Raw genomic sequence first — 13,639 nt, 5'->3', positions numbered from 1 at the left:
GCGCACTGGTTGTCTTGATCGGTACGCATGCAGGGCATTGGCGGCGTGGTGTGGTTAAAGGTGCATTGGTGGCGCATGCTCGCTCAGCGCTGTCAACAGTACAAGCTCACCTTGTTGTGAGGGACAACTTACCAGGTGAGACCCGGTCGGATCCATGGTCATGTTACATCGAGGGCCATCTTGTTTCGTTTTGCGACTGTGAGGAACGTGGGAGTGAGCAGTTGATCAAGGCGTGATGAGACAATTGTGGGGTAAAGAGGCTTGCCCTCTGCAGCTTGAGCTTCATCAAGTGACCAACAAGTGAAGCCTCTGTAACATTAGACGGCTGATCACCAATGCTCTCAATTGAATCCGGTAGTCATTATCTGCACACAAGCGAACAATGGAAAGGCACTTGTAGAGTCGTAAATCGTAAGAAGAGGCTGTGCAGGTGCGCTGACCTGTCGATCATCATCTCCCTCGGGACCCTCGGTCAGCATGATAACAATAGCCTGCAATCCCCCTGAGAATCCTCTTGCTTGCGACCTGCCAGATCGCGACCCTTGTCTTGCTTCTCCAACTGGGAGAGCTCCAGTCCCCAATTCTGCCGTTCCAAGGTGGCAAGCTCACCAAGTGCAGTAGGTTTTATAAGGTACCGGGTACTTTTTAAGGTACTAGTGGATGTGCAACGTAACGTCCCGGCCAAGAGCCTATCTGCCGGCGTTATCGTTCGTGCTCTGTATCGTGTATCTTGAATCTTCCCTCGACCCGACACGACTGAGCAGAACGGTCATGTTCCCCTCTAGAGCCCTCTCAACTGGTTGGAGGCCATCGCGCCCGCGTGCGTGCAAACCCAAAGTGGTGTTACGCCATAGCTTCTCTTCCTCCTCCTCCTCCTGCATTGACCAACCGTCCGTCCATCAACAAACTGCGGTTACATGGCGCGCGCGCGCGCCGGTGCTACCCTCCCCGCGGATCCCTGCATCGTCACGATCGTCATCTCCAGTTGGCAGTCGCCTTCTCCGCACTCACTGGCCTGTCGAAACTCGAGACCCGAATGTTTCTGCTGATCTCCCGCCCTCTCCAGCCTGGGCAGGCCCGCCCTTAAAAGAAATCGCCCTCGCCCTCGTCCTCCGGTGACACCACGCCAGTCCCACTCCTCTTTTTGCCATTGTCTCTGGCAGTATTCAAGTTGGACAAGATGCTCTCTTCTGTTCTCAAAGCGGCCGCTCTGGCCTTGGCCGTCACCCCAGCCTCTGCCATCTGGCCCATCCCCAAGACCATCTCGACGGGCAACTCGACCCTGTTCATCGACCAAACGGTCGCCGTGACCTACAATGGCAAGCCAGTACGAAAATTCCACCCCGACTCCCACTTCCTGTATCAAGTAGCTAAAGACTCTATCTACGCGCAGCTGACCTATGCCGTTGGCTACACGCCTCCGCCCGGCCCCAACTTTAAGAGCTCCGACATTGTCCAGGGCGGCGTGGAGCGTGCCTTTTCGGCCATCTTCCAGGACGGACTGGTGCCATGGATGCTGAGGGAGCGCGGCTCCGACTTTGAGCCCAAGCAGAGAGACGACACCAAGCGCATCGCCAAGCTCACCATCACCCAGACCGAGGAGGACGACGAGAGCACATTCAAGCCCGTCGCAGGCAGCCTTGACGAGTCCTACTCACTCAAGGTCGGTCTGGATGGCGAGGCGACACTCAAGGCGGCATCGTCCACCGGTGTTCTGCGCGGCCTGGAAACCTTCTCGCAGCTCTTCTACAAGCACTCGTCCGGCTTGACATTTTACACGCAGCACGCACCCTACGATATCGAGGATGAGCCACTCTACCCCCATCGTGGCATTCTGATGGACGTCTCCCGCCATTGGTTTCCCCTCGAGGATATCAAGCGCCAGATTGACGGTCTCGCGATGAACAAGATGAACGTTTTGCACTTGCACATTACAGACACTCAGTCCTGGCCCCTAGAGGTGCCTTCGTTGCCCAAGCTGACCGAGAAGGGCGCCTACGCCCCCCACCTCACCTTCTCGCCAGCCGATATCCAGGACCTCTACGAGTACGGCGTACACCGTGGCGTCCAGGTCATCATGGAGATCGATATGCCCGGACACGTGGGCATCGACCAAGCCTACCCAGGCCTTACCGTGGCGTTCAACAAGCAGCCCTACCAGTGGTACTGCGCGCAGCCTCCCTGCGGTTCGTTCAAGTTGAACAACACAGACGTCGAGGACTTCCTCGACACCCTCCTCGACGATATCCTCGCGCGCATCTCGCCCTACACTGCCTACTTCCACACCGGTGGTGACGAGTACAAGGCCAACAACTCGCTCATCGACCCCGCCCTCGAAACCAACGACGTGCAGATACTCCAGCCCATGCTCCAGCGCTTTTTGACCCACGTGCACGACAAGGTCGTCGAGCACGGCCTGACCCCGTTTGTCTGGGAGGAGATGGTCCTCGAGTGGAACGCCACCGTCCCCGAGGGCGCCGTCATCCAGTCCTGGCTCGGCGAGGGGGCCGTCAAGGAGCTCGCCGAGAACGGGCACAAGGTCGTCGACTCGAGCTACAACTTTTACTACCTCGACTGCGGTCGCGGGCAGTGGCTCGACTTCCCCAACGGCAAGAGCTGGCAGACATTCTACCCCTTCACCGACTGGTGCCAGCCCACCAAGTCGTGGCGCCTCATCTACTCGCACGATCCCCGCGACGGCGTGGCGGACGAGGCCAAGAAGAACGTCATTGGCGGCGAGTGCCCCGTCTGGGCCGAGACGATCGACCCGGCCACCCTGGACGGCCTCGTCTGGCCGCGCGCCGGTGTCGCGGGCGAGGTCTGGTGGAGCGGTAACGTCGACGCGCAGGGCAACAACCGCACGCATTACGAGGTCAGGCCGCGCCTGAGCGAGCAGCGCGAGAGGATGTTGACGAGGGGTGTCAAGGGGAGCGTCATCACCCAGCAGTGGTGCGACATGAACAAGCCTGAGGACTGTGGCCACATGGAGCAGTAGAATGTGCTAGAGCAGTTTACTCAAAAGAAATGTGTCCAGATTATCGTGTCTGTTTCAACCTTGGAGCGCGGCTCGTGACGTGACGTGTGGAGCGTGGCGCAGCCCAATGAGCCACAGGCAGATGAGGCTCGTTTGGTGATTTATCTCCACGAGTTGGTCTTTAGACATATCAGGGTTGGTTTTATAAAATCATGAGCATTTTGGTCTTGCCATGGTCGCGAGGCGAGAATTGACCTTGCTGATGCCAGTGGCAGCCTATTCCAGGACATGCATTTCACGCACTTAGTCTAGGCTCAAGACTGGAATGTAAATCAACCGACCATTAGTAACCGCTGTTTTCACAAACGCTATAAAGAATAAATTCATGCCAAAAAGTCAGTACTGTGATAACATAATTACAGCTGCATACGTCTCTCATCACAGTGGCTCTTGTTTTGACACCAAGGCTGACATCTTTCACTGGGGCATTTTATGTGAAGTTGTTGGCTTAGGGTAGCCCATGCCTGCCCAGACTCGGGCTGACAGACGGCCAATACGTGGACAAATGATGGAAGACATGTCAAAGTCATGTGCTGAAAAGCACTTCCCATCTTCACAAATCACGTGAGATCCAAGAGCCTGTCATTTCTCGTCTGTGAAGCAGAGGCCGTTCCGTGCTGACGAAAGCGCCCTGCTGGCTGCCCTGCCCCTCTCAAGTCTTGACGCGTACCTTAAGCGCCTTGTGCTTCACCAAGCATCCAACGGTGCACGACTGGAGAGTCCAAATGGATTAAGAGCGTTGGAGGAAAATGCCGTGCAACGGGCTCAATCACATCAGAGACCAACAGCTACTCATCGCCAAGTGCTGCAGTGGAGTTGGAGTTTCTGCAGTATATAACGCGAGCCACACTCACATCTTGGCCCATCAAAAACAACATCGACGAGACTCAAGACTCAACGACTCAAAACTCGACTACAAACGTTGAACATAAGACCGCCACACTTCTACACAACGATGCCTCCCACTTCACAGAACCCTCGGAAGCCCGGCGTCGCCGTCCTGATCACCCATCCCTCACTGCCCGACACGGTGCTCCTGGGCCTGCGCAAAGGCTCCCACGGCGCGAACTCGTGGGGCTTGCCTGGCGGTCACGTCGACCCGGGCGAGACACACGCCACGACCGCTGTGCGCGAAGTTCTCGAGGAGACAGGTCTCGAGATTGCCGTGTCGGACGACGAGGTGGCGCACACGCAGGACGACTTTGAAAAGGAGGGCAAGTACTATGACACGTACTTTCTACGCGGCACAGTGACCGACACAACGGCCTCGCCAGAGGTGAGCACCCTTACCTTTCGAGCTGCGGTGAATCATCAAGGAGGCCAAGAAGCTAATGAGGCTGGTTACGTAGATCAAGGAGCCCAACAAGTGTGCCGAATGGCGCTGGTTTGCCTGGGAGGAGCTGCGCCAGATGAGGGAGATGAGCGGGCCGGACGAGTATCTGTTCCGCCCCATGTGGCAGCTGGTTGGCCTGAACCCTGAATTGCAGTCTCTCTTGAAATAGCATGGTCTCTGAAAGTCTTGGACTGAGATTATGGAGTCGGACTTGGTTGCTACTTCAGAAGCTAAGGTAGTCCAGGGGCGGTGACGGCAGGGGACTAGGGGTGGGACGGCTTTCGAGGTTGCGTAACTGCATGTACTAGAAATGCGTACTAGACCTTGTTGATTGAAGTGCAGCCCTTTACAAATCAATCGATCTAGTTGAAAGTTCAAGTTGTTACTCGCGACGTTGCAGTTGTCATGGCGCCGCATTTGGACCGTCCTCCACCCCAAACGACCAGACTCCTCGTACAAGAACCCATCCTCATCAAACAGTCTCAAATCGACCGTTGTACCGCGCACCAGAATCACAGACTATCGGATCAAAAGCCGTGTCTGATCTGCAAGTCGCCTTTTGGAGATGGCCTGTCAGGGCCCTGGGGGGGCCGCTCATGCACTCCACAGAGGGCCATCCCTTGCATGCGCAAACGCATCGCGGCGAACCTCATGCGGCAGACAACATTACGAAACCGCCTTGCACTATTGACCTGTGATCGGCGGTGATCCAATCAAAATATTGACTGGACCGGCGAACCGTGTTGGCAGTCCATAGGCAACCCGCCTTGCGTAGAGTTGCCGGGTCATCCCCAAACACTCGGTATCAGCTGTCTCGGGACCCTACGGCGCCCAGACAACCTTACTTTTGGCAAACCGCACTTCCAGGGACTGTCAATTTGCCTCCCTCACGCATCATAGTAGAACTCGCCCTTGTGGAGGGCTAGAGCCTCCGCAGCTGGTCCCTCGCCTCCAGACTCATCTCAGCAGTCTCAGGCAAGGCGTCAGCTCAGGGGCATGTCCAACGCGGATGCAGGACGCCCGTGATAGCGTCGAGTCGGACATGTCTCTGCCAGACAGACAGCGAAGACACGATGCCTATATAGAAGGCATCGCATCTTCTTCGTTCCAGCCTTTCCCTCTCCTCATCAGCAACATCTTCACACTCACTCAGTCACTCTTTAGACACCTCCAGTCCTCGCTGACTGCCATTCCCTACAAACTAATACCCTAATAATAACCTCCCCCTCCTACCACCCAACGGCAATATGTCAGACATTGTCGCCCAGCTTGAGGTCCTCTCTCGTGAGAGTGGCTGCCTCATTGACCTGTCGGCCATCCTCGACCTCAGCGTCTGCCCCAAGATCGACATCCGCACAGAAAAGGGCCACATGGTCGAGCAGAAGGACGACTACATCTGCGTCACTCCCACCAAGCCCACCAAGCCCACCAAGCCCACCAAGCCCACCAAGCCCACCAAGCCCACCAAGCCCACCAAGCCCACCAAGCCCACCAAGCCCACCAAGCCCGAGCACAATGGCGGCAACAACGGCGAATGCCACGAGTGCAGCGAGGGCGGCCACAACGGCGGCAACAAGGGTGGCAAGAAGGACGGCAGCCAGGGCCTGCTCGACATCGATGTTGGCGGCAAGAAGGACGACAAGCAGGCTCTCATCGACGTCGACGCCTTGACCCACAGCAAGCGCCACTACACGCACCCTCACGGCGGCGACCGTCTCCTTGACGTCGATGTCGGCGGCAAGAAGGACAAGCACCAGGCCACCATTGACGTTGATGTCGCCACCCACGACAAGCGCTGTGACAACGACGGCCACTGCTACCCCAGTGGCCATGGTGGCCACGGCTACGGCCACGGTCACGGCAAGGGCAATAGCAACGGCAACGATGGTCTCCTCGACGTTGATGTCGGTGGCAAGAAGGACGACAAGAATGCTCTGATCGACGTCGACGCCTTGACCAACAACGGCCGCAAGGGCGGTAAGAGCCAGGGTCTGCTCGACATTGATGTCGGCGGCAAGAAGGACGACAAGGAGGCTCTCATTGACGTCGACGCCTTGACTCACAGCAAGCGCTGCGACACCTGCGATGAAAACAACGGTGGTGGCAACGGCGGCAACCACGGCGGCAACCACGGAGGTAACAAGGGCGGCAACAAGGGTGGAAACCAGGGTCTCCTCGATCTTGATGTCGGCGGCGAGAAGGATGACAACCAAGCTCTCATTGACGCTGACATCCTCACCAACAACGGCAAGAAGAACAACGGCGGCAACAAGGGCAACAAGGGCAACAAGGGCAACAAGGGCAACAAGGGCAACAATGGCGGTCTCCTCGGTGGACTTCTCGACGTCAACGTCGGCGGCGAGAAGGGTGACGGCAACTCTCTCATCAACGCCGACGTCCTCACCAACGACGGCGGCAAGGGCAATGGCGGTCTCCTCGGTGGACTTCTCGACCTTAACGTCGGCGGCGAGAAGGGTGACGGAAACTCTCTCATCAACGCCGATGTTCTCACCACCAAGGTCAAGCGTTGCGACAGCGGCCACTGTTACGAGGTCCGCAAGGACGAGGTCTGCCGCAAGAACCACGTTGCTCTCGACCTCGAGCTCCTGGTTGTCCTGGAACTCCTCACCGAGAAGGAGCTCGAGGACTACCTCAAGAAGTGCGGCGAGATGGAGGAGGACGACACTCTCAACATGGACGAGAACGATGTCATGATTGACCCCCTCCTCTCTCTCGGCGTCGGTGAAGATGACTCCCTGCTCAACCTCGACGTCGGCGGCGAGGACGGTCTCCTGAACCTTGATTTGCTAGGCAAGGATGGTCTTCTCAACCTCAACCTCCGCCGCCGTGGCTACTCTGGCAATGACCGTCTCCTTGATGTCGATGTTGGCGGCAAGAAGGACAAGGACCAAGCTGACATTGATGTTGACGTCTTGACCCACGAGAAGCGCCAGCTCCTCGGCAAAGGCGGCCTCCTGGATCTCCAAGTCGGTGGCTACGCTGATGAGGACAAGTCCACCATCGATCTCGATCTCCTGACCAAGCCTCGCCCCAGCAACGGCAACGGCAACGGCAACAACAACCACCACGGAGGCCAGAAGCCCGGCCACTCCCAAGGCAGTTACCTCTCGCACTACCAGCCCATGTGCGGCAAGGCGATCAAGCCCAAGCCTGGCCGTGACCACACTGACTCCTGCCACGCTCGCGACGTCAACCACTGCCTGGCAATCTGCCACTCGCGATCTGCTCTGCTGACCCTTGAGGCCAACGTTGCCGACACTATCCTGATTTGCGCTGCCATCCAGTTCGACGACCACAAGAGCGACAGCGAGGACAACTGCCACTTCTTCAGCGCGCCTGAGCACCAGCCCTGCGAGGAGGATGAGATGGAAGACAAGGATGATTGCTACACATTTGTGCGCAACTAAACAATTGTCTTCCTTGCTTCGATGGTTGATTGCATCCTCTCCAACGCCCTTGGATCAAGGCGCGATGGAGTGAGCATGGCGCAGGATATTGTACATGGGGATGAGCATATGGATATATGAAGGATGGATGTACTTTTTTTCTTCTTTTCTTTCTTTCTTTTCTCTTCTCTACATTTTTGACACCTAGTTGATTTAGATTCGGGCTTTAATCGACACGTTCATTACTTGACATTTGTTTTCTCCGGTGACACGTAACTTCATAACTGCGATACTCGCATACTCCCCCATTGACTGCAATGACGACAGCCCACTTGGAGCTCGACTTGCAGCTCGACCTCAAGCCAAGTCAACAAACAAGTCCGCGGTCGAGGTCTCACCATGCCATGTCTACTCTTTCCGAGCACCGCCGGCCGCGTCTGCTACCTCACAACCGCAAGCTGCGACACCTGACTTCTCTGTCCCTGCGCAATCTCACCTTTACGCATGCGCATACCTCGACGACGGACGACGATGCCCTACCGACGCCGCGACTCGACACGCTCGCCGAGGTGGCGCATACCGTGCAACACTCGCGCAGCTCCGAAAACTTGAGAGCCTCGTCGGACAAGGCCAGTAAGAAGGCCAAACGACCAGCGCGGCCCAGGCGGACAAGCTTGAACCTCGGATCGGGACCCTCGCAAAGGCAAAAGACGCTGGAGGAAGCTGTCAATGCCGTCGTTGGCGATGTTTTCTTCACACTGCACGTCCCGGGCGACGACGAGCCAGTCTACATAAGCGAGACGCGTACGCGGTCAGCCAATTTTAACTTTAATGGCTTCGATCTCTCCCATGTATCCAAGACGTCGTCTCGTACACCAATCATCTCGATACATCTCTACGCGCGGAGGCCCAAGTCGCAGGAGTGGCTGTTCCTCCTCGCGCAGCAGGTCGACCTTCGGCAGCTCAATTTTATCGGCACCCTGCTCGATAGACGGTTCCCGCCCAATGCCCTCGTCTTCCACCTCCAAGACGGCATCTACTCGCTCGACTTCCCCAATCGAATCTCCGAGCCCGTCAACAAGGCACCCAAGGTCAACACGGCGAGCTACAACGTCCTGATGAAGCTGAGCAATCTGGAAGCCAGTATTGAGGACGCCATACGGACGCAACGAAAGATCGCCGGGCAGATTAATGATATCTTGGAAGCCAGGCCGAAAGACGAAAGTGGAGTGGCCGAAGAGGGCGTCAAATTGGCAAGCAAATATATCTCGACGCAGACACGAGCGAACGCGTCGGCGAGGAAACGACGAGACGACCTCAGGGACTCGCTTCGAAGGCGGCGCGATGCTATACAGGAAGGCAGGAGGATCCAGCAGGACGCAGAAGCGGACATGTCATCGTCGCGCTCGAAATTGGAACTGAACCTCGACCTGGTCCGCGAGACCGAGGTGAAGATTCACGGCCAGAGGAGGAGGATATGCGCTGATCTCGCGTCTATTCTCCCTATACAACCGATCCCGGACGCACCACCGTTGAGCTTCTCCATATGTGGCATACCAGTGCCGAACTCTGTGTACAACGCGGCTACCGCGCGCAGCATCAACGAAGACGTTCTCTCGGCTGGCCTAGGGCTCGTCACGATGCTGACACGCCATTTGCAGTTCTACCTCGGGCACTCCCTGCCATACCCGCTCTTCCCCTATGGCTCGCGCTCACATACCGTCGACAATATCAGCACCTCAATAGCTTCCTCCCGGGAATTTCCTCTCTATCTGCCGCGCGGAGGATCTGCGACTGGGCAGTGGCGGTTCGAGTACGGCTGGTTTCTTCTCAATAAGGATATTGAAGCCCTGTGCGAGAGCCAGGGGCTGCGGGTCGTCGACATTCGGCATTCGCTGCCAAACCTCAAGTATCTACTCTACGTCATGTGCGGAGGAGGCGAGGAGGTGCCGGAGAGGAAAAGGGGCGGTGTGCGTGGATTATGGGCGGCCCGGATGGGTTTGCACCTTGGTACCGACGACCAGGAGAGCGGACGACCGCAAAGACGCGGCAGCTTTGAGAGCGTGGACGAACAGCCAAAGCTCAGAGAGAACGGGCATAAGAGCCTGCCATTTGAAGGCGAGCGGTTTACACTGCGGACAAAGGGCCTGCGAGAGAATGTATCATCATCGTAGTCTTCTACGTATGTTACAGTAGCGTCAATTTAATTTTCTGTCTTTGCAAACTTGACGCTCTTCCTCCGCTCGCGTTCGCCCCCTCTTCCAGGGGAGCTGCTCAGGATACTCGCACCAGCACTGAGGACCTCCCTGGCCATGCCCACGGCTTTGCTCTGCAGCACCTCTGACGGACCTGGACCCTTGGGCGTACTCGTACCGCTGACACTGCCAACGGCTCTTGAAACTTCATCCGCCCGCGAGATGAACGACTCGCTCCGGTATCGCCCGGGAAGACAAGCATGTCCGCAGCCATCGAGCGGACAGCAACCGGACGAGAACTGATCTTTGTGCCATAGCGTTAAGCAAGACGCGTGGCCGCCGTGGGCGCAGATAGGACAGTACCACCAACCCGAGAGGGAGTCGTCCTTCCCTTCTTCCTCAGCACTGGGCATGAACGATGAGGGCTCCGGCTCGCGGTGCTGGCAGACTGCACAAGGTGCCATGACGCTCTTGCAGCGGTCGCAGAACCAAACGGAGGACTTGGCATCCGCAGGGTCAATTTCCCTAGGCCGCTTGCACGATGAGCAGAGGTAGGAGACCTTGACGTCGCGCTGTGCGGTGGCAAAGATGGTTGGGTAGTCCTCGCCCCAATCCGGGAGACCCATCCAACCCTTGAGGGCCAGATTGCGAAGTTGCGCAGCTTCGGTGAAGAGCGACATGGACGTCAGTCTGTTGTGGTGTTGCCTCAAAATCGCAGTCGCCTGCGCTAGGGGGATCGTGTCCTCCGCCACCAGTGGCCGTAAGAGAAGTATGATGGCCGCCGGCGTCAGGGGCGACGTCTTGGACTCGAATGCCAGCGTCCTGGTAATGATGGTTTCCGGATCGAGGGGCGGGCCGCTCGACGCAGACGTGGACGATATCAACGGGTGGGGGTAAGGAGGGTCGTCGTCCCACGGCAAGAAATCCGGCTCAATGATGTGAGGCGTGGCATCAATTGTCGGCTGCCTCGGCTTTGCAGGACTGGGTGGTTTGGGCGATTTGGGGGGTGACATTCGAGGCGTGTCGGAAACGGACCCGCGGGACACGGGCTCGTCTGCAGGGTCTGTCGTTTGAGATATCATAAAGACATCCTCAGGAGAGTCGGCCATATGTCTCCTGAACCTTTCGGGAGACGAATCTGAACCATTGGACATGGTCTCGCCGCGTATCCGACTTTGGTATTCACTCATGACACTGTCCTCTTGCGGAAGCCCTCCCTTTCGCCCAAGTGAGCCATCCTCCTGTGGAAGCGGAAAGACATCGTAACTATCGGAGGAGTCATTTCTGGATAACGTGCTTCTTCTTCGTTGTGTTGAAACGGTGCCCCAACTGCTGTCATTTGAATGCGGCACATCAATCGCCTCCACCAGAGCATCCATGTCGTAGAAATCATAGCCCTCGGTGCTTGACTTTTGCGTCTCTTCGCTGGTCTCGCTCGTGATGGATATCGGCGTCGACTCCAACCGCTTGCGCTGCGGTGGCTCGTATCCTGACGGACCATGAAGATTGGGTCCAATACTAAAGGACGATGGCTCCTCAATTGGCGTAAGCATCTTCCCGGCTTTGTATGCGTGGTCCGAGTATTCGACACCTCGGTCCGCAGGGCGGGCCAACGGAGTGGGCACGTTACTTGTGCTGCCCATATCTGTGACATGTGTTCGTCCTGGAAACCGGTCCTGCAAAGAAGATCGCCGCGACGCATCGCCATCGTGAAACTTGGACGATTTCATCTTTTGCGAAAGCGCAATTCTCGTCTCAAAGTGGTACTGCGCCCTCCTGCGCAACAGCAGCGACATGCCAAAGGCCATGATGCGCCATGTCTGGGCGAGTCGGAAAAGACTCACGGCCTCGGCAGCCCGCGCGTAAATCTCTATGATACGCATGACACGGTCGCACAAGTCCTTCCCACCCTGCTGGTATGGCAGCTCCTTTCCCAGTGTTTCCAAGTAGACACTTGATAAGTACTGGTAAACGCCCACGCTCTTGGCCGCCGGGACATGGCCAAATGCCATGGCCTGCTGCATTTTGAAAAGGCCCGTAACTGCCACGGAATCTTCCAGGCCGAGAGGGTTCGGTGATGTCCCCAGTTCTTCCACGGCATGCGGCGGCGTCGAGCTCAGACCAGGCCTACGGCCACTCCCGCGCCGTCGGTGCATTCGTCTCTTTGGGGCCAAGAAGCTGCCCACGACGTCCTCCTCTGAATCACTCCTACTGACACTCATCGGCGTCTGGGGGCTTGAAGCGAAGCTTCTGTTTGCATCCCTCACGCGGGTGACGCTGGCTCGAGCCCTGGGTTGCTGTGGCCTCTCATCCAGGAACATGAGCACGTCGCCTCTCGAGCTGATGTCCATTGCGCTTGTACTTTGTCGATCCACCGCCCGAGGCGCAAAACCAACATCGCACTGATTAAATGTTCCATCTGCCCCGACGGTCCACAGCATATCCTGATCTCGCCAGAGAAGCCCGCTTGGCGACGACTCGAACCGTTCAATCTCCTTGTACGGCATCGTCGGCCGTGCGAGATCAAAAATATGGACTGCTGACGTGCCGTACCGTTTCGAGCTGGAGTCGTCGTAACTGACAGCTACTTGGGCCACTCGCCTTCCTCCAGCCGACGCACTCCAAAGACCTGGCCTCCATGCCACCACCGCAGCCGGCGCAGGCGTCTGCACTGTCCACTTTGGCTTTTGTCTCCGGTCCGCGCTTGTCCCCATGTCCCACACATGCAGCTTGCGATCTGAGCCAGCGCTGATCAGATGCAGCCCATCTGGATGCCACGATATATCCGTGCACGCCTTCTCGTGAGCATTGATCCTCATCAGAGGCCTGCTGGGCTGTCGAACATCCCACTTCAGAATGGTACCGCTCTCCATGCCGACGGCAATTTCGAACCCAACCCTGGGCGACCAGGCCACCTGATTGATCGGGTCGATACAGCGCAGGCCCGACCACCGTTGCCGAAAAGTGATATAGCCGCGCCTCGTCTGGATCGGCTTCTCGGTGTCAAAGATGCGCGCCACTCCATCCTTCCCCCCGGACAGCAGCCACGCAGGCGCATGGGGACTAAAGCTCAACGTATCGATCTGGCGCGAGTCTTCCTGCACATGGACCGTGTCGTGCGGCGCGTCGCTGCCTATTCGATGAGCGTCGTAGGCAAAAATGCGGCCATTGGCGCAGGCTGTGAATATGAGGTTGCTTTGCGACCACTTGACGTCTTTGATATTCAATTGGTCGGCAATGGAGCTTCCCCTGGGTCCGCCCGTGGCCGTCTTTGCGATCGAAGCACGAATGTCCACGCCCTCGCTGAACGACAAGGGCCGCTCCTCATCGAGGCTGATGGTCTTGAGGATGTGTGCGCCGCCCAATGCGACGGTTCGCCCATCCTGGGACACGTCGAGACAGGACACCGGGACGCCGGCATCGTAAACAGAGTCTTGCGCTTTCGGGGGACGAAAGGTCGTGGGAACTGAGGTCGGAGCCAGCGTATGTTCGACGTTCTCGTGGCCGCTGGGCGAGTTGGACGACGAGGTTCCCGCCTCGGGGATGGTTCGGCCGAGAAGTTTGCGCATTATCTTGGAATCGCGACTGTACATGTCTAAGCAATGGTTCGCCGCTTGATGCGGCTCGCGCGCCTTGGTCAGGGCGGCATTGGTGTTCGTAGGGGCGGATT

General features: G+C 57.5%; 4 protein-coding genes across 4 annotated transcripts; 3 read left to right on the top strand and 1 right to left on the bottom strand.

Moving 5' to 3' along the window:
* Positions 1 to 1,180: 1,180 nt before the first annotated feature.
* Positions 1,181 to 2,995, top strand: F5Z01DRAFT_681330 (exochitinase; the record flags this gene model as incomplete). Its single annotated transcript, XM_046265676.1, has 1 exon — positions 1,181 to 2,995. The coding sequence occupies one exon, from the start codon at positions 1,181 to 1,183 to the stop codon at positions 2,993 to 2,995; it is 1,815 nt and encodes a 604-aa protein (XP_046118742.1).
* Positions 2,996 to 3,989: 994 nt separating this feature from the next.
* On the top strand, positions 3,990 to 4,536 carry F5Z01DRAFT_673962 (NUDIX hydrolase domain-like protein; the record flags this gene model as incomplete). Its single annotated transcript, XM_046264992.1, has 2 exons — positions 3,990 to 4,310; positions 4,384 to 4,536. 2 exons carry the CDS (start codon positions 3,990 to 3,992, stop codon positions 4,534 to 4,536), a joined length of 474 nt encoding a protein of 157 aa, XP_046118741.1.
* A 3,642-nt stretch (positions 4,537 to 8,178) lies between these two features.
* Positions 8,179 to 9,948, top strand: F5Z01DRAFT_621761 (p63 related protein; the record flags this gene model as incomplete). Its single annotated transcript, XM_046261222.1, has 1 exon — positions 8,179 to 9,948. One exon carries the CDS (start codon positions 8,179 to 8,181, stop codon positions 9,946 to 9,948), a length of 1,770 nt encoding a protein of 589 aa, XP_046118740.1.
* A 29-nt stretch (positions 9,949 to 9,977) lies between these two features.
* F5Z01DRAFT_621804 (uncharacterized protein) lies at positions 9,978 to 13,562 on the bottom strand (the record flags this gene model as incomplete). Its single annotated transcript, XM_046261223.1, has 1 exon — positions 9,978 to 13,562. One exon carries the CDS (start codon positions 13,560 to 13,562, stop codon positions 9,978 to 9,980), a length of 3,585 nt encoding a protein of 1,194 aa, XP_046118739.1.
* Between the last annotated feature and the right edge of the window lie 77 nt (positions 13,563 to 13,639).

The sequence above is a fragment of the Emericellopsis atlantica genome (genome assembly GCF_019669845.1).
Source record: "Emericellopsis atlantica unplaced genomic scaffold F5Z01scaffold_12, whole genome shotgun sequence".
In the NCBI taxonomy this organism is placed as follows: domain Eukaryota; kingdom Fungi; phylum Ascomycota; class Sordariomycetes; order Hypocreales; family Bionectriaceae; genus Emericellopsis; species Emericellopsis atlantica.
This window is presented reverse-complemented; position numbering and strand designations above follow the sequence as displayed.